The 24,124-nt window shown below is 45.4% G+C and overlaps 1 protein-coding gene across 1 annotated transcript; it reads left to right on the top strand.

Annotated features, from left to right (window-relative positions):
• Nucleotides 1–3,602: 3,602 nt before the first annotated feature.
• On the top strand, nt 3,603–5,424 carry LOC146700329 (claudin-4-like). The gene has a single exon (XM_085470508.1). It carries the CDS (start codon nt 3,623–3,625, stop codon nt 4,208–4,210), a length of 588 nt encoding a protein of 195 aa, XP_085326634.1. The 5' UTR covers nt 3,603–3,622; the 3' UTR covers nt 4,211–5,424.
• The last annotated feature ends 18,700 nt before the right edge of the window (nt 5,425–24,124 follow it).

The following is a 24,124-nucleotide window of genomic DNA, read 5'->3' as shown; positions in this document are numbered from 1 at the left end:
TTTGCACTGCTGCTGAATATTTAATTCTAGACGGTTAGATCTCTTTAACTTTTTTTTTTTTTTTTGACCGACTGCCTTGAAAATTGATGTTCCTGAACAACTGAATTAAATTTTACTGTTTCAGCAGCATTGAAAGTCGCATTCTTAAGTTAAGAGTTAGCTTATGAGTGAGTTCTTCTTCAAGACAAGTAGGTAGGTCTGACAGTCTAACAGTGAAATCAGATTCTTAGACAGGTAATCTGTGTCAATTGGTTGGGGGATGCACAAAATTGCATGCGGGGTTGGTGGTGGGGGGGATTTAAAGGTCCAATTGATAATATTTCTCAGAGTCTTGTGACCGAAACATTTTGGTCTGTCTGTAGACTCTGATTTCGCCAGCGTCCATACAAGGAAGTCGATACATAAATCTATAATTTGCACCTAATGCACAATGTAATGAAATTTGACAACAAAATGGATTCTGGAAAACACATGCAGGAAACCAAACATGTTGTATTGTTGTACAAACTTTACTTATTTGTAATGTAAGTTGCACTTTTATAATTATTATTATTATTTTTATTTGTAATGTTGATATGCCAAATTCTACTGGAGCTGGAAAGTTGGTGGTTTGATCCCTGCCTGCTCTCAGTCTGCATGCATTTTGCATTTTTCCTGGGAAAGATACTAACCCAAAGTTTCTCTAATTTCATAAGATTTAGACTTATTTCTTCTTAAAGTTGACCACTTTTATGGGGTAGCTAACTTCAGCTCAGCGTGTTGATTCATGAATTGTCTTCACTGCTGCAGTCCTCCACTGATAACAATGCTCTGCATTAATAAAAGCTTTTAGTTAAAACCAGTGATGAATGAAGGGAATAAACAAGTAATTTAGCCAATACTGGACTGAATTATCACCTCAATAATGTCTGACAGTAACATTAATATAAAACTTGCATCAAAAAAGATGGCTTTTCAACAATACTCATTTTTTTCTTAACCCTTTTCCCCCCACGTTTCACATCAGCATGAGAAAACATTGACAACCTGACAAAGACTCAGGTCTTTGTAAGTTACATGTGGGTCTAACGTTTAAAAGGAAGGAAGGAATCAAACAAACAGAAAGAGGAACCAAAACCACACTCACGTAGAGAGACACAGAGGGGCACAGAGGGGAATTCCGGAGGGAAATGAAAGAAGAAAACTCTTAGTAAAACATAAACATAAAGATTACAAGTAACATACAACAATAAATAGTACAAACAAGGAGAAAAAAAATAAAAGAAATTAAAAAGATTAATGATTGTTCTGAGCATTTCATGTTGCCACAGTGAAACTGGAGCAAAGAGGATCACATGTGGTTCTTATTCACACACATTTGCACACATTGCATGCAAAAGCCCCTGATTTCACAAATCAGATTCCTTTTTATTCAGTTTTTTATTCAGACCTTTTTTCAGAAAGACCACCAAATCATAACTAGTCAGTACCGTCACAGTAAAATCTTATGTTACAAAATCCACTGGCCCACAGATGATTGCTTGTCTGATGATCATGCAGCAAAGCGAAATCCCATGAAAAATGTAGCCCAGGTTTGCCAATACACTCAGAAAGTTACATTGGTGTACTTGGTTTACATTTTCTATGGGCTTTGAGCAAGGCTAGGCTGCACTTTTTGCTTAGGAATCAAAATCAGCATCTAGCCAGGGAACTTTTGGCCACTCTCCATGAAACACACTTTATTGTTCAAAACTTTTTTTCAACAAGTTGACCCTCAACCATCAATAAAGTCACTCTGAAAGATATAAATTCTTCCTGGAAACTCTATGTTACTAACTGCTTTGAATAAATCTCACACATTTCAGTGATAATCAGTGTTGGGACTAACGCGTTATTAAGTAACGCGTTACAGTAACTATGTTATTATTGTGGTAACGAGCACGGTAACTAGTTATTATGCCAAAATCAGGAACGCGTTAGTCGTTACTGGGATTTAGATAGGGTCGTTACTCGTTACTTTGTGTGGTGGCTATCACGAAGCTTCCACAGATTCAGTAACATTATCAAGTGGTGGAGGCCAGCAGGTGGATGAAGGAAAGGGGACGCAGAAGGAAAAGAGACCCGAGGCGGCCGCCGGTCCAAGTGTGAACTGAACTTCAGGTAAGAAGTTATGACCTGCAGTCTCTCTGGGTCAGATATAAAACAAGTTTAGGTGGAGTTTATTTTCGTTATTCTGACTTTTTCCGTACTGCGTGCTAGCTAGCATGACGGAGTTTCTATACAGCTGGGTGGTGCTATGAAGTTAATGATGTTGAACTTTATTTTGTTCATAAGTTATTAGAGTTGCCAACCGTCCCGTCTGGTATTCAGAGAAAAATATTACGCGTTTCGTATTGAGGTGAAAAGGAACAGTTTGTCCCGTAATTCAGCTACAATGAAAAAGGCACAAAGCTGGAGTTATTCTGTGTCTTTACGCTGCACAGCTGCCTCTTCTTCTTTCATTCTCCCCCCTCCCTCTCCCGTTTCTACTTCAATCATGAAACTGATCAATGATCAGCTGATCGGCTCTCTTGTTTGTTTATCGCTCACTTTGCGCCGAAAGAGGAAACCGGCGGATGTCGCACTAAACAACAGCAGCACGTTTAAGCTTGATCAGCTGTTGTTAGAATTTATTTAATATTAATTTCTAGTATCAGCTGATGTTTGCTGGAGCCACAGCTGTAAAGCTGCTGGTCATGATATCGTTTGGTTATCTGGTGAGAGGGAAACATGAAGATGAAACCAGGAGATGTCCTTACTGGATCATCAGAGCTGAACAGGTGATGGAGAAACAGGTTTACCTTTTAGGTGACATGAATGAGTTGAAGGGAAGTTATGAACTGTTTCTGAGAGACAAATAACCCCAGGATCCTTTTTTAGGTAGCTGACAGCTGGTAACTGTGCAGGTTACTTCCCCTAGTAACTAGTTACTTTGAAAGTAATGAGTAACTTGAAGTAACTGAGTTACTTTTGAGACAAGTAACTAGTAATGTAACTAAGTTACTTTTTTAAAGTAACTTACCCAACACTGGTGATAATGAACACATTTTCTTTATTTGCACTGAATTAACTTACTTAGTGACTAGTTTGTCATGAAGTTCTAAATATTAAAAAGTTAACAATACAACTATAATTGTAATGACGATGTAGCATTTTTCATAATTCATATTTAGTATGATCCAATCAAATACTACTTGCATTTTCACAGTTAACCCTTGTGTGGTGTTCATATTTTTGTTACTCAGCCAGTGTTCATGGGTCTGGTGGACCCGCTAGAGTTTTGGCTTTCCAAATTAACACTATCAAACAATTTTATGTTTTATATAAAATGTTATAAATAAATCAGTTATAATCAAGTGGAGTGAGTGGAAAGACACAACACATTTACACGTGAAAAAATAATTGTTTAATTTTTCTTTTGAAAAAAACTGAACACGGGTCTCACAGACCCGAACACCATACAAGGGTTAAAGAGGAAGCCACAGTCAAATTCCGAGTAAAAAAACCAAACAATAACCACTTCCTTCTGAGCTCTTCAGATAAATGTGTGACCTCCTTTGAACACATCATCTTTGGTCCTTGGAGAGAGTCACAGAGCTTCATTATGGTGGCTTGCGAAAGACAGCTTCTAGGCCTGGCTTTGGCCTGCATCGCCTTCGTGGGAAACATCATAAGCTGTGCTCTCCCCACATGGAGAATCATGACAGCCTTCAAAGATGTCGAAATGCTCATGTGCATTGTGGAGGGTTTATGGAAGAGATGTGCGATCTCACCAACAGGTCGAACGTATTGCATGGGGTACGAGTATATACCGTTACCTGAAGACATGAAGGCTGCCAGAGGACTCATCATCACTGCCATTTTCATTGAGGTCCTTGGGATCCTGCTTGGTGTGGCTGGGAGAAATTTTATGAACTTTGTGCCAGACGAAAGGCAAAGGAGCAAAATGGCTCTGACTTCTGGAATTGCCTTCCTCATTGCAGGCTTCTTTGTTCTCATCCCAGTCAGCTGGACCACCAACACCATCAATGATCATTTTCATACCCAGTCTACTTATGGTCCTGATCATGGGGTACTTAAAAAGATGGATTTGGGAGCCGCGCTCTACATTGGCTGGTTCACCACCGTCCTTCTGTTCCTGGGAGGAGGCCTCGTCTGCAGCTCCTTTTTCCGCAGAAATGGAACTGAGTAAAACATTACTCCAACTCTGTGTAGGCAAGGCCTTACTTATCGCTTTTAAAATAAGGCCTATTTTCATACATCGAGCAGTTTTTTGGAAATAAGAAAAAGGTTTTATGAAAGTTTTCACCTTAAGTTTGTCAGTGGAATGAGTAGATTAACAAAGTATAAAATCAGATTAAAATGGATAGAAATCTTTACAATTTGATTGTGTAACTTGCTTCTGAATGTATTTTGAGGTATCCTACACCATTATAACCACCTTTCCTATTTTTTTTTTCATTTATGCTTTTTGTTATTTACTCTGTTGCGTGGAGACAGACTTTACTTTTTTTGGTAAACTGCTATGATTTCTGACTATGTATCCACTGGTTTAAGTCTATGTTACCATCTCTTTATTAAATTGACTCAAAATTGATGATCATGGAATTGTTTTTTCATTCTTAATATAAATATATTTGATTGATTGTTTACAAGTAAAATTGATCTCAAATGAAAATAATATTTCTGAGCATGTAAAATAATCTTTTGCATCTCGTTTTTGTGTCTTTTTTTTTGTTTGTTTGCTTGTTTTTGTTTTGTTTTTGTTAAAACGGCTCAATAGGGCACCGGTTAGCTTTAAGCAGGCAATCACATACCAGTGGCCAGCCAGGTTCGAGTCCCCTCGCAGCCCTTTGCCGCATGTCTTCCCCTCTCTCTGCCCCTGCTTTCCTGTCCTCTTTACACTGTGCCTATTGAATAAAAAGTTGAAAAAGGCCAAAAAGAAATATTACAGAAAACGGTCAATAACATATTATGAATGACTTTATAAAAGACTCATCATTTGAGAGTTTCCCATTTTAGAATAAAATGACAAGATGTTAACAAAGACTTGACTCGGTGTGTTTTTAAGTTTACAAATGATACATTAAAAAAGACAACTAAGTTTTTAAGTTTTTAAGTCGTGGAAGATAATTTAGAGTTGACAAAGTGTCAGTTTCTGTACTTCAACACATCTGTTGTGTCAAACAGTAACTACCAAAAGGATTTAGTTTAGACTGGAGACTGTTTTTTTTGTTGAATGTTGTCATAAAATTTTTAATTACAAATAATACTGAATTATGTTTGTGGGCAATACTTTGTCTATGGTGTAATAAATGCTATTAAGCTTATTGAAAATGAAGATTAGTGTTTGTTTGAGGTTTTTTTTTTTCATAAATTACCACTCCTGACTTAATAAAAAGAATAAATAAACTTGTTGCACGTTTCTTTTCTGGGGGGTTTTGTTGGGCTTAGTCCAGTTGGTTCGATTAGGTTTAGAGTTTAAACACAAAGTCTAAACCTAATCGAGCATCCCGTCTTTAATTTTAAGAGGTGTACTTTATTTCGAGGCTATCATCATTAAAGCCGATGTCAACAATGTTCTTTGGTTCACCGAGATTTCTTTTCCTCAGGCTTTTTTGCGTTTTTTTTCTTCGAGACAGTTGTTTACTTCCATTTTACAGAAAACTGAAAGAAAATCTAGGAATTTATGCACATTTAATACATTTTAATATATTTATCAGTACATTTGAGAATAAATGTAAATATATGCGTGAAAATGTATGGAAAAACAATCACGTGTACTTGTAATGGTGTGAAGATATATTCACATTTCTCTAATTCAGATTAAATATATTTGCATTACTCTTTATATTGTAAGATAAAAACACTACACTAGTAACTGACACAAGCACTGCAACACTACACTTTTATGCTAACAACAGCTTGTTGAAGGAATACTCCTGACTTTCACTGCGCAAACCGGGATTGTCTTAAAGATTCAGAAGCTAAAACGATGCACTTCAGACCTAAAGGGAATATAAATGCCTCCGTCTTTCGCTTCATTTGCCTTCAGGTCTCTGGTTTTACAAATAAAATAATGTTAAAAGCACAGTGACACCCCAAAGACAAAATCATACTTGGTAGTACACGCCTAGTCTGTCAGGGTTAGGTTTTCTTTTCTTTCTTTGTTTCTCTGCACTAGCTCCATTTCCCGTAAATGCCAGTTGGTGTTCCTGTTCTTGATCTTTTCTGATGGTCTGCCTACAGGAGGACTCTTCACTAGAAGAACTTAATGCTCCATTTCTGAATGGAGTGATTAGATCTGGTATAAAGTTTATTCCTGATCGGCAAATGAAGATTTCTGAAGCTACTGACTCTTGTACTAAAAACCGAATTACTCAAAGCTTTTCAACACGGTTCTCTTTACTTTACTGACATCTGGCGGCCAAAAATATTAAGAGCAGCTTGAATCTACAACTTGAAATGAACTACCTCATTATAACTCTACAGAGCTGAATCTTCTGTTTAATATCGTGTGACAGTTCTGTCTAATATCGGGCTACCGCTGTTACAATGTATTTTGTTGGGTGAAAAAACTATGTTTGATTTATTAATAATGTTACACCCCGGCCTAGGCAACCGGGGTGCAACGTATGGGGGCTCGTCCGGGATCGCTGGAGGGTCCGAAGGAGGGACAGCTTCGGCCTTCTGTCTTCGCTGGAGGGTCCGAGGACCGCTTCAGCCTCCGTCTGTCTTCGCTGGAGGGCCCGGGGACCGCTCCAGCCTTCATCCGCCTTCGCTGGAGGATCCGAGGGACCGCTCCAGCCTTCTGCAGCTGGTGGGCTGCGTGTCCGTGTGTGCAGCTGGTGGGCTGCGTGTCCGTGTGTGCAGCTAGTGAGCTGCTCATCCGCCTTCGCTGGAGCGTCCGAGGGACCGCTCCAGCCTTCATCCGCCTCTGCTGGAGGGTCCGGGGGACCGCACCAGCCTTCGTCGTCTGCTGGAGGGTCCGTGGGACCGCTCCAGCCTCCATCAGCTTCGTCTGCCTTCATCCGCCTTCGCTGGGGGGAGGGTCCGTGGGACCGCCCCAGCCTTTGTCGTCGCTGGAGGGTCCGTGGGACCGCTCCAGCCTTCATCCGCCTTCGCTGGAGGGTCCGAGGGACCGCTCCAGCCTTCGTCGTCTGCTGGAGGGTCAGTGGGACCGCTCCAGCCTCCATCAGCTTCGTCTGCCTTCGTTTCAGCCTTCGTTTGTCTGAATCAAACTTTTCACTTGGGGTTACATGTTTGATTTTTGGGTAGGGGGAAATGTTACGTTTCGGTGTGTCAGTGTTTTGTTTTTGCATGACTTATGTATTTCCTGCTTTACTTTGAAAGTCTGTGTTATCTTAGTGTGTTCAGTTTACATTTTCCCTGTCTCGTCAGTTCTAATTTGCCCCAGCTGTGTTTCCCTCCTGTGGTCCATTTCCTGATTGCTCCCTCTATGTATTTAAACCCTGTGTTTCAGTGTGTCATGGTTGCGATCTCCCCCGTGTTGTAAATAGTTTGGTGTTTTGTTGTAAATAAATAGTCTGTTGTAAATAGTTGTGAATGGGTTTGTTAATACTTTCGTCATGGGATATTTTCGTTTTGGGATTTTGGTGGAGAGCCTTCGTGGTTTTATTTTCCTTATCTTTGTTTTTCTACGTTGCACCCCGGTTGCCTAGGCCGGGGTGTAACAAATAACGATAAAATATAACTATATGCATAGTGTGTTTCTTTTGCATGGGGTAGAAAAACTGTTGCTCTTATATTTATTGCCAAGAAACATTTTTAGTGTATAAAATATATTAATGCAATCAAGAAAGTGTGTGTTTGCCCCCTTTTTGTGCTCACACGGGCTTAGTCCCTGCCCCCACTGCTGCCACTAAGGCAGTGTAATTCTGTACAAAATGCTGATTTTAGAAACAAATTATTAAGACAAAACTTTTGCGAAATCTCGCAAAAGTTCATATAATTTTTTTTTTCTCCCATGTCCCTTGCGGGGCTCCGTAGATAGGAAACTTCTGCATTTAACTAGAACTCTAAAAATGTTTCCTGCAATCATCAGCCACCAAATTTACTGCATAATTTACAAAATTTACATAATTTAAAATATACCAAAGTAAAGCTCACGCTAATGGGTCTTTGGAGTTGACGTCACGCCGCAATGTATAGTGGGAGCGTGGCGCAATATATCTGGGCCACAAATCAAAACAAACACAGTGTTGGAAGGACGGTTGCTAGAAAGCAGTTTAAAAGAAAAAGGACGGTAGCGTGCATTGGAAATGTGGACCCGTATGAAATACGGCCGTGGAGTAGAAACCCTGAAGACCCACCGCTATTTTTTTTTTTTTTTTTTTTGCCTGTCCTGTTTGGCTCTTTTGCCATCAGAATTATTGTCTAAAGGCAAAGAAAGATGCCCAACGGATTTACTTTACCAAATTGACCATCCCAGCCTTGCCGTAATGGTCCATTTGATTCACCTTTTATTGTTTATTTTATTTTCACTTACTGAATACGGGACAGACTTGACTGGGGGAAAGAAGGGGAGAAAGAAAGAGGGAAAGAGAAACAGCTGAGAAGAGGGACGGGGGAGAAGGGCAAAAAACAAAAACCATCAGAATGGGCAGAAAAAAAAATGCATATATCGATCACCTGGATCACCTGTTGAGAAAGAAAAAAGAGAACAAGCAGAAGAAAACAAGAGTAATATAATAAACAACATCACAATGATATATGGGAATATGACAGTAAATACTAAATATTAAACATTATTGTGCTCACAGGTGTACACACGGGTGATCACACCCACAAAGTACACCCTTTTTGGCTCCTACCTCAAAGCACACTGTGTTCTGTTGATCTTATGTGCTGCACAAAACTCCAGACATCCAGAGGCCCCCAGAACACAAGAGACCAAGGAAGACCAACGAGAGGAGCAGCCGCACCACTGTCCCAGAAAGAGCTGAGGAGAGTCCCAGATGAGGGCTCACCCAGCAGCCGCGGAGCAGAAGCCAGGGAGGGTTGCAGACGCGCCCGTGAGCTCCGCCGGCAGCCAGCTGTGCCTGAGTGACCGAGCCCCAGGCCGAGAGGTCGGGGGCACCCCACCTCCTAAGTGGCCCGAGCGAGCCCCAGGCTCCAGGCCCCGATAAGCGGCCGCCAAGGAGTGAGCCGGTGTGTACCTGGACGCCCATCCCCAGACACAAGGCCTTCAAACCTTGGAGGGCCTGAGATGTCCCCAGAGAGGTGGCGTCTGATACCCAACCTGACATATAGACACAGACATACAGGCACACACAGATACAAACATCCATTCCCACCCTCATGCTCTCATATACACTTACTCCACACTCAACCAACGTGGAGACAAACATAAAGAGACGCTGTACACATGATCACACTCCCCAAGCGTACTCTACGAACCGGGTCTAGGTACCCTTGCCCCCGGAGGGGGGAACTGCACCCAGACCCAGGTGATGTTACCCTTTTCCCTGCGGTGGGGAGAGGCAGACCGCCCCGACTCCGCAGCAGCAGGGAGGCCCCACACTCCAGACCGCAGTCGGACGGCCAACTCCTCCTCCTAGCCCCCCCGCTCCAGCAGGCCAGAGTCTTCTCTCCAGGTGAGAGAAGACTCCAAACCTCCCTCCACCCGCTCATTGTAGTGTTGATGCATGTGTGTTCTAAGGTGCATTTAAAACCCAGGAGGGCATGGAGCTACCTGCCAGAGAGCAGCAGGTAAGCGCATAGGCCCTCCTGCTAGCCCTCAATGTCTACGTGTATTTAAAATTGAGAGGTGGGCAACGACGCCAGGGGTGAGGTTGTACACCCTGATGGTCTTTTGGAGTCCGTGTATCGTGCCCACCCCCAAGATCCTATATGTATGTGTAATGAGAGTGTGAGTAATGTGAATGTCTAAGTTGTGGGATAAAATTGAGGCAGAGGCAGCCGGAAGGGGACAGGGGGGGGGGGGGGGGGTTGCCTCCTCTGCACCCTGGTGACACACCCCTACTCCAAGGCCCTGCATGTGTGGGTGGTTGTGGTGGAGCGGGAAGAGGGAGGCAGCTGGAGATGGGGAGGGAAGGAAGGGAGGGGCAACTTAGAACTTACCGGAATGAAAATGTCTGGAGCACACCAACAGATATTTGGAGATGGAAGAGAGCTGCATATCAGCTCGTCTCACAGCTGCTATCCAGACTAGATGCCTTCTTTTGGTAAAATCCGATACATGAGCTCCCTCATGTTGCTTCCAGGTGGGGAAAGAATAAAAAGATAAACCATTGTCAAGCTTATTCCCTTGCTGGTGTTGTGCCAAAAACTGATTGCCTGCCAAAAACTGATTTCTAATGTTTCCTTGTGTTTGTTATGTGTAATATCGTCACGTATGTTGCTAAATAGACTTTGGTGAACAGGTATTACATAGGGGTTATATATAAAATTAAAAAATTACCTGTTCCTCAAGTATCTTTGTAACTGTGTTATTGTTCTTACATTATAATATATCAGCTCCCTTTTGTCACTTGGAATATGTTTACAGAACTATTTTTGCATTTGTTGCAATTTCAGCTGTCCTCTTGGCCAGATTACTCTTAAAAGAGGCATTTTTAAATTCAACAAGAATTTTTTTAACTGTATAAATAAAGGATACATAAAAGTCACTGCCAAAAGCTGATTGCGGCTTCTACCTTGTTATAGGAATGTTGTTTGTTGCACAAAATTACTTGATATCACTGATGAGGGATACATTTGACATATGTTTTACATATTATAGACCAACAAGTTATTTATAGCAGTTTAAATACAAGCAATCAGTTTTTGGCACAACACCGGTCGTGCGATCTATCATTAAAACCGATCGCACAGCAAGTACAAACCATAGCTGGTGTTATCCGTGAGCTTTCGCTCCTTATTCCCTAGCGTTTTGTTTGCAGTGTTGCAAACTCCTCAGTAAGGAAAATCGCTATTGGCTGTCCTAAAAGTCGCTAGAAGTCGCCAAATGACATCATTGCCTAATTTGCATAATTGGCCATGCTAATGTAATTGTAACTTACGTTGTTGGAGAAAGAAATAACAACGTAGAATAGACATAAAGTGAGTAAAGCACGTCCATGCATTTTATTAAGAAATACAAATTTATTTTAGGAATTATTGTTTTTTTTAATATTACAATTCCAACCCTGCACCTTTATCCAGGCCTGGATCGGCAAAAGTGACCCAAAATAGGCACTCTGGTGGAGTTACTTTCTGTGTCTGTGTTTATAAGTAGTTTTAAACCTTGTGATCCACAAAACAGCATAACAGAAAAAGAAGAACTGACTGGTGTGAACATATCCTACCCTGATCGCAGCTGCGTGAGGACTATCCTCCGACTGTGAGCGCTTTGGCACTGGCGAGGTGCCCATGGTAGCACTGCTACTTGTTGATAGTAAGAGCGATATGCGCTTTCACGTCAAAAAGTCGTCATAAATAAGTCTCCAATAACACCAGAAAAAGTCGCCAGATTTGTCGCTAGTCACTTTTTAGAAACAAAATGGCTAAGGAGGTCTGAAAACTTGATAAATATAGCGACAAAGTCGCTAAGTTGGCAACACTATTTATTTGGCCCAGAAACATGGCGCCTCAACCAAAAATCCTTGCCACGCCCCCTCTCGTGACGTCACGCCGCAATGCATTGTAGGAGCGCACCGCCATCTTTGAGGGCCACAAGTCAAAACAAACACACTGTGTTGGAACTGTGTTGGAAGGACGACTGCCAGAACCACGCTTAAAATCAGCGCGAAAAGACAAAGGGCTGTATCGCGACCAGACACCAAGAGACGGTACTTGGAAAAAATAGCGTGCATTGGTAATGTGGACCCATATGAAATAAGGCAGTGGAGCGAAAACCCAGACCACCTACCGCCGTTGTCCTATCCCGATATCTTCGCGCACCGTGTCTGTGGAGTCAGCACATACACGGTGAATCAGTTTAGGAATTATAAATCCCTGGAGGCACAAATCTAATTCACAAACGGCTGTGTGCAAGATTTGTTCATTTTTAAGCCTCCACGCTGTGAATACGTAAACCATATGACCAAGATACAGCCAAAGGTTGCACATAACATTGACTTCTCCTCAGCAGCTGCCCCAAAATTTGCTCTAGATGAAAACATAAACACACCGTCCGCAAAAAAGGCAAATTCCACTTGCTACTCTGGAGGAGTTGTCACTGATAAGCTATTCCATAAACAGAACACAGTTCTGCTGCATCACACATTAGGATGTTTGTTCTAATTTTCTATGACCTCAGCGCATTGAAAACAAAACTAAAAGCCTATAAAGAGCAAGTTTTGGGGTGATTTGTGCCCCAACCCTTGTGCCTGGTTTAAGTTGTGCCAATGGCACACCAAGCACACCGTTGTTTTTCTTGTGACATTATAAGTTGGATGTGTCACATGGCCCTCTTCCTATTGAAAAAACAAAAGTTGTATCCAAGATGGCCGACTTCTAAATGGCCACCATGGTCACCACCAAGGGCGTAGATTTGGCATGGATGGAAGGGACGTGTACCCACCAATAATTTGATCTCTTCGAGTAAAGAAAAACAACCCGATAGAAAGAAAAAACCCGATCTGTCAGTGTCTCATTCACCCAGCGGTGCAGAAAGAGTTAAATTACGTCCTCTACTGGAGTCCTACGTCATGTGACAAATATGGCCAATGTGATTGGCTGAGCCTTTCGGGGAGCTCTGTTTAGTAGTGATGTGCGATACCACTGATTTCCTTTCCGATCCGATACCAAGTAATATTCAGGGTGGTATCGACGATACTGATCCGATACTGATACTTTATACAAAAACATATTTTATTTATTGTATCTCAAATTATAGCATCATAATGATTACAGGACATCAGATTACTTGTTCTTATCACTTAATAATGCAGAGTTCATCACATAGAAATAAAAAAACTGAAGTTGTGCACTATTTGAACACCTTGCCTGCCTGCAGCACTAAAGGACTCCATGAGAGACGTCTGTCTCGCCCTAGCAGCACCTGTCCCTGTCCTCCTCTTCAGTTCACCTCAACATACGCTCGTCATATTCTGTGATATGATTTACTCTGAGGTGTTTGACAAGGTTAGTGGTGTTGCCACAACCATACATGCCAACCCTCCCGATTTTTCCGGGAGAATCCCGGAGCCACCATTCTCCCGAATTTCCACCTGGACAACAAAATTGAAAAACCATATCGCAGAATTCCTAGCATGGCCCAGCCAATTCCAGTTTCCAACAATGACGGCAGCTACTTAGTTTTAATATTACTCTTATTTCTGTTTCTGGGTCGCAAAAAAAACCCCAAAAAACTTTTAACAGATTTTCAGGTGAGAATGTAGCTGTGTAAACTTCAAATATCTGAGCCGACCGACACATCGTTTTCAAACCCCCGCGGTCTTTCGCTACTCGGGTTAAACATGATATATAAGTCACTTTGATAACTTAAAAATGTTATTGTTTGGCTTTTTCAGTGTTTTGTTTGTTCGTGAGTAAATCGGTTTGGCTGAGATTAAATTTATTAGATTAGATTAAATTAAATTTAACTTTATTAATCCCTCGGGTGGGTTCCTCCGGGGTTTTCACACAGCTGAATAAACGTCAAACAGAAAACTAACTAAAGAAAGTGTGAGACGGTCGAGAGTTTAAGTCAGCGCCCGGTTATATTTTAGACAGCAAGGAGCAGACGGCAGAGTTTCACTCCACCGAGGGAGCTCATGACGTACTACCCGGCTTTCTTTAGACCGCGAAGGCCGGGTCCTCAGGTGGAAGCAGCCTCTGAATTTGGACACCACCGCTGTTTCCGGGCCGGACTAATAATAACGGTGACATTTAACGTATTTTATCCGATAAATAAACACTGTAAAATTTATTTATCCCCCCCCCCTCCCCCCCAACAGCCCTTTTGAATGTCTCCCTAATTCTGAGGTCTCAAGGTTGGGAAAGTATGGCCACAACACCTCACTTTTTGCCACATGTATCGCAAACCACGTCTCAGCTGTTTGTGGAGGTAAAATACGTCCACACAATTACGCTCAGTCATTGTTGTGAGTGCGCGCGCCAAGGGGCTGCGAGACATTTATACAGCCGTATTTCACACATAACTATGAAAGGCGGAAGAGGAAGTAGTTCCTTTGAATGTAGACAATCCGAATTTTACAGTTTCTTTCCAAGTGTTTCTGTTAATGATAAACTACAAATTTACTCTAAATTACTAAAATATCGATATTTTAATGTGAGAATCGATTCTAGAACATAAATGATTGGTATCGGAGGAATCGATATTTCAGGATCGATCCGCACATCACTACTGTTTAGTTTTAGCAGCGGCAAACCTGCGCTGAGAGGAGGAGAGGAGGACGGCAGCAAAAAGGAAGAACCTGAATATAAGAAAGTGTTTTTCAAAGAAACCTGTCAGTCACTTAACGCCAAATTCACTCATAAAATGTGTCCGTCACAATAACGTTACAGGCTATGCTAGGCTTTGGCCCACATCAGTCTAAAATTGTATGTAACCATGAATAACGTGTTTTGGAAACTAGCTTCACAACAGGCAGCACTTCCAGAGTAGCATTTCTAATTTTGATTGAAGCTGTCAGAGATAACGGCAGCCTCGAGCGAGCCAGGATATTAGTTTACAGAGGCTGTTAAAATTATATGTCTAACGTCAAAATGTTGGTGACACAATAATTTCATCCTAATGGTACTGACATATTCATAGGGTTAATTTTTGAGACAAAATATCATGAATTAGTCACGATTTTGCAAATATTCCAGCTTGTAGTGCAGTTTGCACAAATTGTTTTAAAAATGCACCTCACCCTACAAACATTACTGATGAGTCAAGATCTGCACAATTTGACAGAAACACTGAAGCAGCTCCACGTTTTATTCTTATTGTCATGTATGTCCTATTTGTCAGGTGACAGAAGAACCAACACAAAGCTCAGAGAGCAATGGTGACACAAGATCACAGGTGAAATTTGATGATGACTTGTTGGTTCATGACTGTATTTGAAGCACATGTGTGACTGCATGTATGTGGAATGTCTCACTGTTATTTATCAGGTGACAGAGGCAGCTCTGCCATGTTGTAGCTCGGACAGAGGTGAAGAGGCGAGGTCACAGGTGACTGACTGATGATTTGGTGCTATAGATTAACTAGTATTTATTATCATGACAATTGTCAGGCTGCTTTTAGTCATCCCAGTATCCTCAGTTGAGGCTGAAAGAAGCTTCAGTGCTCTCAGAAGACTAAAAACATGGCTAAAGTCAACAGTGACTCGAATGAGATTAAACAATGCTGCTGTATGTTGTTATGGATTCAAATTATTGGGGATGGAGACAAGATGAAAAACCAAAAGAACAACACTGGTCCGGTCGGGTTCAGTCAAACAATGATTTTAATGATCACACGCGTGGGAGATTGACACCGTATGCAGACAGCCTCAGATCTCAAAATGGTGGAGCATTGCTCAAACTCTTATAGCCTCTGGTGCTCCCACCTTATCATAAAAGCCTAAACATTCACATTCTCTCTCACATGGCGCCTAAGCTACGACCTTGGCTCCCGGTTTATCTGCTCTTGCTGAGATGGAGCAGGAAACTCCAGTATGTTCTGTTCTCTTCTAATCAGACAAATAAGACGATGACTTTCTGCGAACAGTATTTCTTATAACTTAGCAGTATAATGCATCATAAAACAACATCATTCATTCACAATAAATCAGCAGTCTAAGGTAATGCAAATCAGTCTAACAAATGCAATAGTTATCAGCTTCTTCTAATTCAGGAGAATAATGCAAACTAAAACTACATAATAATTCACAATCTTTAATTAGGCATAAAATAATATTATTACCCAACATTACTGTGGCGTGGGTGTGGTCCTTGGCCAGCTGCAGAGGAGGCGTGACGCAGTGAGCTCCCGGGGCGGCGCAGGGGCGGGGTGAACAGGTGTGCTGGGATCTGACAGTGATTGTGTCTCTTTATGTGTTGGCAGTGACAGACGGAGACGGAGGTGACAGCAGAGAAAGAGAGCGCGGAGTATATGTGTCCACTACAACCCCGAGCTTAATAAAAAGTTCTGCACTGTCAAAAGTCGCTCCGGCTGGTATTTCTTGGGTCCACCGTTACACTGGTGCCGAAACCCACGCGTGATGTCCGGTCCCCTGCCGGCTCCCCCTGCTCCCCCGGCGGCGCCACCGCCCGCCCCACCGCCCGCCCAGCCGCTGCAGATCTTGGGCCAGATGATGGTGGACATGGCGGCGATGGCGGCTCGTCAGGCGGCCACGCAGGACCAACAGTTGGCGTTGCTTCGCTTGCAATCGGAGCAGCAGACCGCGGCTCTGGGGCAGCTGCTGGGGAATGCGGCCGCGCCGGCTCCCGCCCCTCCGCTGTCGGTGACGTTGCACCGGATGCGGGATGGGGAGGACCCGCTGGTTTTCATCGAGGCTTTCCAGGCCACGGCGATGGCCTGTCGGTGGCCGGAGGAGGAGTGGGCCGCCCGGCTGCTGCCGCTTCTGTCGGGTGAGGCCCAGACGGCGGCGCTGAGCCTGCCCCCCGGCTCGCGGGGGGTGTTCGAGGACGTGTGCCGGGCGGTGCTGGATCGTTTGGGGCTCTCCCCGGAGGATTACCGCCGTCAGTTCCGGGCCAGCAGGATGTCGGGGGGGGAGCGGCCGTTTGCCTGGGCTCGGCAGCTGGAGGATGCGGCAGCGAGGTGGCTGCGACCGGGCCCCTCGGCTGGGGAGACGCGGATGCTGACCATGGTCGTCCTCGAGCAGTTCGTGGGAGGCCTGCCCGAGGCGACGGCTCGTTGGGTTCGCTGCCACCGCCCGGCGGATTTGACGGCGGCGGTGACGCTGGCAGAGGACCATCTGGCGGCCGACCCGGTACCGGGCCGTGAGGAGCCGCGGCGGGGCGCCCGTGTTCCGCCGCCCAGGCCACCGGCGGCGGCGTCGCAGAGGAGAGGCGGCGGCCCTGCGGGAACGGAGCAGGCAGCAGGGTGGAGCCCCAGGAACCCGTTCCGGCCGCTGCTTCCCGCCGGAACCCCGGCGGCCGCCGAGGTTGCCCCGGAGCCACGGGGAGCCGCACAGACGCCGGGGCCGGACTGTTGGAAGTGTGGGCGGCCGGGGCACCTGCGCCGAGACTGTCCGCTCATGGAGGTGGGGCAGGTGTTCCGCGTTGCCGGCGCTCCAGCGCCCGCCCCCGGTCCAGGAGTGACGTACCGCGTGCCGGTAAGGTGTCAAGGGGGTATTCGCCATGCTTTGGTGGACACGGGCTGCACGCAGACTCTGGTCCACCAAAGTTTGGTTCGCCCCGGGGCATTGTTGGAGGCTGACTGGGTGGAGGTTAAATGTGTGCACGGGGATATTCACAAGTACCCAGTAGTGTCACTGTTGCTGAAATTCAGGGGCAAAACGCATAGAGTGAAGGCGGCGGTTAGCCCGCGCCTGTCGCATCCCCTTATTTTGGGTACGAATTGGCCGGGGTTCCACAGCTTACTGGGGCAGTACGCGGGGATGCGATCGCGGTCTGTAAATTCGTGTGACGTTTGCGCGGCGCTCGGCGGTGACGCGGGGTCGACCGACGCTGACTCTGGGGGGGAGGAGGAGGCGGGGACTTCCACGGAAGCCCCGCCGCCTCCCGTTGTGTACCCCACGGAAGATTTTCCACTAGAGCAGTCTCGGGACGACACCCTACGCTCAGCCTATGACCAAGTGATGGATATTGATGGTCGCTCGGTGCGCCCCGACGCTGCGCGAACGTACCCTCATTTCCAATTGCGGAACGATCGGCTTTATAGAGTGAGCCGTGACACTCACACTAATGAAATCCGCACACAGTTGTTGGTGCCGCAAAGCCGCCGGGAAATGATTTTCCAGGCGGCTCATTCGAACCCCATGGCAGGGCACTTGGGTGGCGAGAAAACTCTGGAGCGCATAATGGCCCGATTCTATTGGCCGGGCATTTGGGCCGACGTGCGCCGTTGGTGTGCGTCATGCCCCGAATGCCAGCTGGTTAACCAGCCGGCCGTACCAAAGGCGCCGTTGCGCCCATTACCGCTGATGGAGATCCCGTTTGAGCGTATTGGCATGGATCTCATCGGGCCATTGCACCGGAGTGCACGCGGCTATCGCTTTGTGCTGGTCCTGGTGGACTACGCAACGCGGTACCCGGAAGCAGTGCCGCTACGCACCATTTCAGCGAAGAGCGTGGCGCAGGCACTGTTTCAGGTCATCTCCCGAGTCGGTATTCCGAAAGAAATACTGACTGACCAGGGCACGTCGTTCATGTCGCGCACATTGCGGGAACTGTATGAATTACTGGGTATTAAATCTATTCGGACCAGCGTCTACCACCCTCAGACTGATGGGTTGGTGGAGAGGCTGAATAAGACTTTAAAATCCATGATTCGTAAGTTCATTCGCGAGGATGAACGCAATTGGGATCGCTGGTTAGACCCTCTGTTGTTTGCAGTGCGGGAGGTGCCCCAGGCCTCCACGGGATTTTCTCCCTTCGAGCTGTTATACGGCAGGAAGCCGCGGGGGGTGCTCGACCTGATTAAGGAAAACTGGGAGGAAGGTCCGAGCCCTGCGAAAAGTGAAATTCAGTACGTGCTGGACCTGCGAGCAAAGCTGCACACACTGGGGAGGCTCTCGCGGGAGAATTTGCTCCAGGCCCAGCAGCGGCAGCGACGCCTGTATGACAGAGGGGCTAGACTCAGGCAATTTTCACCGGGAGATAAGGTGCTTGTGTTACTTCCTTCTTCCAGCTCTAAATTACTCGCCAAGTGGCAAGGACCCTTCGTGGTCACACAGCGAGTGGGGGACGTTGATTATGAAGTGGTACGGTCGGACAGGGGCGGGGCCACGCAGATTTACCACCTCAACCTCCTCAAAGCCTGGAGGGAGGCGGAGACCGCTTCTCTAGTGAGCTTGGTAAGAGGGAGAGATGAGTTGGGGCCGGAGGCGCCAAAGTCTAGCATCCCCGCCTCCCTCCATTGCAGTGACCATCTCACACAGGCCCAGAGGGCGGATGTTGCTGCATTGCAACAGTGCTTTGCCGACGTGTTCTCCCCCTTGCCCGGCCGTACTTCTCTCATAGAGCACCATTTTGAGACGCGGCCTGGCGTGACGGTGCGTTCACGGCCCTACAGGCTGCCGGAACATAGAAGGCAAATTGTTTTCCGGGAATTGAAGGAAATGCTGAGGCTGGGAGTAATAGAAGAATCACACAGTGCTTGGTGTAGCCCCATCGTCCTTGTAGCAAAGAAGGATGGGTCTATACGGTTCTGTGTCGATTATCGCAGAGTGAATGAGGTGGCACGTTTTGATGCTTATCCCATGCCCCGGGTCGACGAGCTCCTGGACCGGTTGGGCACCGCTCGCTTTTTGACGACTCTGGATTTAACCAAGGGCTACTGGCAGATTCCCTTGTCTACAGAGTCCCGGGAAAAGACGGCCTTCTCCACTCCGTATGGGTTGTACCAATTCGTGACGCTTCCGTTCGGCTTGTTCGGCGCCCCTGCCACTTTTCAGCGCCTCATGGACCGGGTGCTGCGGCCCCACGCTGCCTATGCTGCCGCCTACCTAGACGACGTCATCATTTACAGTGACACGTGGGCGGGGCATGTGCGGTGTGTGGCCGCGGTGCTGGAGTCCCTGAGGCAGGCGGGGCTCACGGCCAACCCGAAGAAGTGTGCGGTTGGACGGAGGGAGGTACAGTATTTGGGGTACCACTTGGGGAGCGGGCAGGTGCGACCTCAAGTGGAGAAGACGGCGGCGATTGCATCCTGCCCGCGTCCCAAGACGAAAAAAGAGGTGAGACGGTTTCTGGGGCTGGCCGGCTATTACCGGCGGTTCGTCCCAGGGTTCGCGGACCTGACCAGCCCCCTGACTGATCTCACCCGCAAGGGTGCCCCAGATCTGGTCCAGTGGACGGAGCGGTGCCAGGCGGCGTTTGTGCAGGTGAAACGGGCTCTCTGTGGAGAGCCGCTGCTGTTCACACCTAACTTCTCCCTCCCTTTCTGTCTGCAGACTGACGCCTCGAGCAGAGGGCTGGGGGCCGTTTTGTCCCAGCAGGTGGGGGGAGTTGACCGGCCGGTCGCTTACATCAGCCGGAAGCTCACGGACCGCGAGTCACGGTACAGCACCGTAGAGAAGGAGTGCCTGGCGATCCGGTGGGCGGTCGACTCCCTTCGCTACTACCTCCTGGGCCGCCCGTTCACCCTCTGCTCGGACCACGCCCCGCTGCAGTGGCTCCACCGCATGAAGGATGCCAACGCCCGGATCACTCGGTGGTATCTGGCCATGCAGCCCTTTAAGTTCAAGGTGATCCATAGGCCGGGCGCGCAGATGGTCGTGGCCGATTTCCTCTCTCGCTCGCGGGGGGGGGAGTAGGTTCGGCCGGATGGGCCCCGGCCTCAGTCGGGCGGTGGGGATGTGTGGCGTGGGTGTGGTCCTTGGCCAGCTGCAGAGGAGGCGTGACGCAGTGAGCTCCCGGGGCGGCGCAGGGGCGGGGTGAACAGGTGTGCTGGGATCTGACAGTGATTGTGTCTCTTTATGTGTTGGCAGTGACAGACGGAGACGGAGGTGACAGCAGAGAAAGAGAGCGCGGAGTATATGTGTCCACTACAACCCCGAGCTTAATAAAAAGTTCTGCACTGTCAAAAGTCGCTCCGGCTGGTATTTCTTGGGTCCACCGTTACAATTACAATTTTACAATTCCCTCTGTTGAGCTCTGGATTCTCCAGAGCTCACCTACACCCTGCAATCCAGTGTGGCCGGGTCCATTCCGACTCACTCCTCAGGCCCTTTGTCCCTCTGTTGGGCGAACCATTTGTGAGATGACCTCTGTGTTTGCGCGGTTCAGATACAAGAAAAACTATTATTACAACAGTAGCAGGTACAGATGACACTCCCCAGGTCTCCCACAGCTTTATTTTGGTGCTACCTTATACCCTTACGTCATGACACTTGACCCCAGTTGCTGTCTCGGCAGTCCCTACATCTGTCCCTGCTGTGAAGGGTCCTCACATCTCCGGGTCCCCGTCTGGTGTCTGTTCCTTTCTCTGCAAGAGACAGAAAACCAAAACACCTCTCTCCCTAGCCTTGATAATCTAATATTGTTATCCATTGTTGTTCTAATGATTCAAATTTGGTTTAAAATATTATGTTCAGGACCTATTCTAATCATAATCTATGTGTGTGTAAAAGAAATCAAAAATTAGTGAACCCTTTCTAAGTCTAACACATTATAAGCTTAAGTTTTACCATAGCTAAATTATTAAACACAGAAATAACGTCATAAGATGTTCATAAAACCATTGTTTGATGTTCGGACTCAACTCCCCCTTTTTGACACACTCCCATGTGTCAATTCATTGGAGCTAGACAATTAAAAGAGAAGGTTAGTGACATCATATCTCAGAAAGTATCAGAAATTCTTCTCTCGAGTACCGTTGCTCCAGCCTTGTCATCCCTGAGGATCTTCGATCCCGAAAATTTCCCTTCTCCTCATGTAATAAAGTCTGTCATCCTTCCATGCCCTGGTAACTGGTCCATCCAGAGCTGTAACATTTTGAAATGTACATACAACAAGCCAAACCACACCTTGGTCACACCAACCCTTTTCTGCCCCGAAGATGTCCAATGCCATCCTAGTATGGACTGTCAAAAGTGGCTTTAACGCTGACTATCCTGACAATCCATTTTATAACGTTTCCTGGTCAGATTTGCCAATCTCTGCACCAGGGTTGTAATAGTTTTGCAATTTTCATCAGTTTTTATTTTTATTTAGCTTCGACTTCAGATTTTCAATTTTATATCAGTTTTAATTAGTTTTTACCAATTCTTTGCTAGTTTAGTGTAGTTTTTATTTTCTGAAAATCCTTAGTTTCAATTTAGTTTTATTTGTGTTTTGCAAAAATTAAGTGTAACAAAATCCCAGTTCCATCATATCAGTCATGCTCTTCTGGTTATCCTTGGGTGTTGAGACTAATCACTATTAACTTGCCGCACCGTGTGGTCCTAATTTTGGTTGAAGTGAATTGATAACCTTTTGAAGGCGATTGTTTCACACCTTTATTTAGATGTCCCAGTCCTGTTGTCTCGGGATACATCACGCTGCCTTATCTGGGGTTAGCTGTTTTCTGGGGATGCGGGTTGAGTGGGTGAGCTCTTCAAGGAGGGGGAGTGTGCTCCCCCTGATGAGGTCTTCTAGGTAAGCTAGGTTAGCCTTCTTGTGTGAGCTTTTCAAGTGCACTTTAAGGTTAGTGGGACTTTTAGTTTTATAAATGTCCCTCATGACCCCCTGATGACCCAGTATTTCATTTTTGCACACTGTAGTACACATTTTAGTTTTTGCTTGTAGCTCGCATACTCTACTTGCCACTCCTCTAAGTCCTGATGTTTCTTAGAGAGGGCAACAGTACCTTTAAAATTATATCACACGTGTGGGGGTGTGGCCTTGCCAATTGTTTTGCCCACCTTTTCAAAATGGCTGGCGTGCCCACAAGCACATTTCATGGAAAAAGAAAGGTAAGCTTGATATTTACATTTAAAATGTTTTGTTAAACTCAGATTTTTATTCTATTCTTTTTGCAAGTACCCCTCCTCGGTGGCGAGAAACTGTTGGTGTGGTCAAGTGGGTGCTCTGGAAACAAACGCTCAGGACAGAACAGTTATCAGTCATGTACTTCCTACAAATTTTGCATATGTTTTATTCCATATTGATCCTCTGAGTGTAATGGTACATTTTAATTTGAATTTATCCAAACTAAACACTTTATTTACTTTGCTCTTGTTCTTTTGCAGTACCACATCCTATCAAATGTCCCTGTCGATTATATTCTACATTTAATAACTTACTATTTCAAGTGAGAACCTAAATCATGTGGACCAATGTTTATTATTGCATATCTCTATTCTGAATGTGGCCAGTCATTCATAGGTATTGTTCAATTTTGGCGATTTTCCTCTATAAAATTTAATTGACTTTTTTACAGTGGCCTACTGTGGTTAATAGTAACATATTCCAGTCATGAGTGGTATCAAAAGTCTTCTCCACTGTAGCATTTGGCATTCCCAATAATATAACATGATACCTTAATCAAAACACAGCTAATATAGCACAGTTTTCTTGATGCAAACATCAGTAACTCAAAATCAGCAACCACAGTGTTAAGTCTGCAGTTCATACTTATGTGAAGCTAGAGTCTCCTCCTCCAGTCTCTCTTATCCTCCTGCTCCTGAAAAAACAAAACAAAACAAAGCGAAGCATCCACCCTTCTCTTGTCGGCTGGGTGAATTGTTTATGAATTGTTTATTGGCATTTACTAATCCTAAAGTGGGTGCAGTCATTGTCTCAGTATCAAGTCAGTCAAAGCTTTTAGTCGTCAGTCCATCACAGTCCATTCGCATGCATACCTCCATACACATTCATACCAGATGTTGCTGATAATGGAGTCTCCCGCGCAACCTATTCGAGCCTCCATCACCAGCAAGATGACGTCATCATTTTAAAGGAAAACAATTCCTTGTTGTTTTTTGGGCCGGATTGACTCGGTGCAATCCTTTTAGATCAGTGTTCCCTATAAGTGAATTTCTCCCAAGCCAATTACAATCATGGAGAAGCACATTTTGCAACTGTTTACAGTAAATATATTTTTATAGCGCTTTAAATTTCAATCTTTCAGGCCTTGTTTAAAGAGCTGATTGTTAAATCATGAACTCACAAAATATCAACATATCACCACCGGTGGATCACACCTCTCAGATGTTTTTTCTCCAGTGCACTGTAACAAAAACGAAAACAGACATAACCAACAAAATACTACTAAAATAACACAAACTAGGGCCCGTTGCAGACATGTCCAAGCATAAAACTATCCCTCTCTCGCTTACGAGAAAGAACACAAGCCAAAGCTCACTGATAAAATCAAGCTAGCGCTAAACAAAACCAAACAATCAACCAGAAATTCACAGGAACATTTTGCTTCCTGCCGGGACAATATTGTGTGGGAATGAGAACCTCAGGTGCCGTAACACCTTTTGTTCCTCCTTGTATTAAAACTCAATCA

Source organism: Copadichromis virginalis, linkage group LG10 (assembly GCF_057382275.1).
Source record: "Copadichromis virginalis isolate Kocher_CV1m ecotype Utaka linkage group LG10, C_Virginalis_male_GT1.1, whole genome shotgun sequence".
Classification (NCBI taxonomy): Eukaryota; Metazoa; Chordata; class Actinopteri; order Cichliformes; family Cichlidae; genus Copadichromis; species Copadichromis virginalis.
The sequence above is the reverse complement of the archived record's forward strand: the minus strand, read 5'-3'. Positions and strand labels throughout refer to the sequence as shown.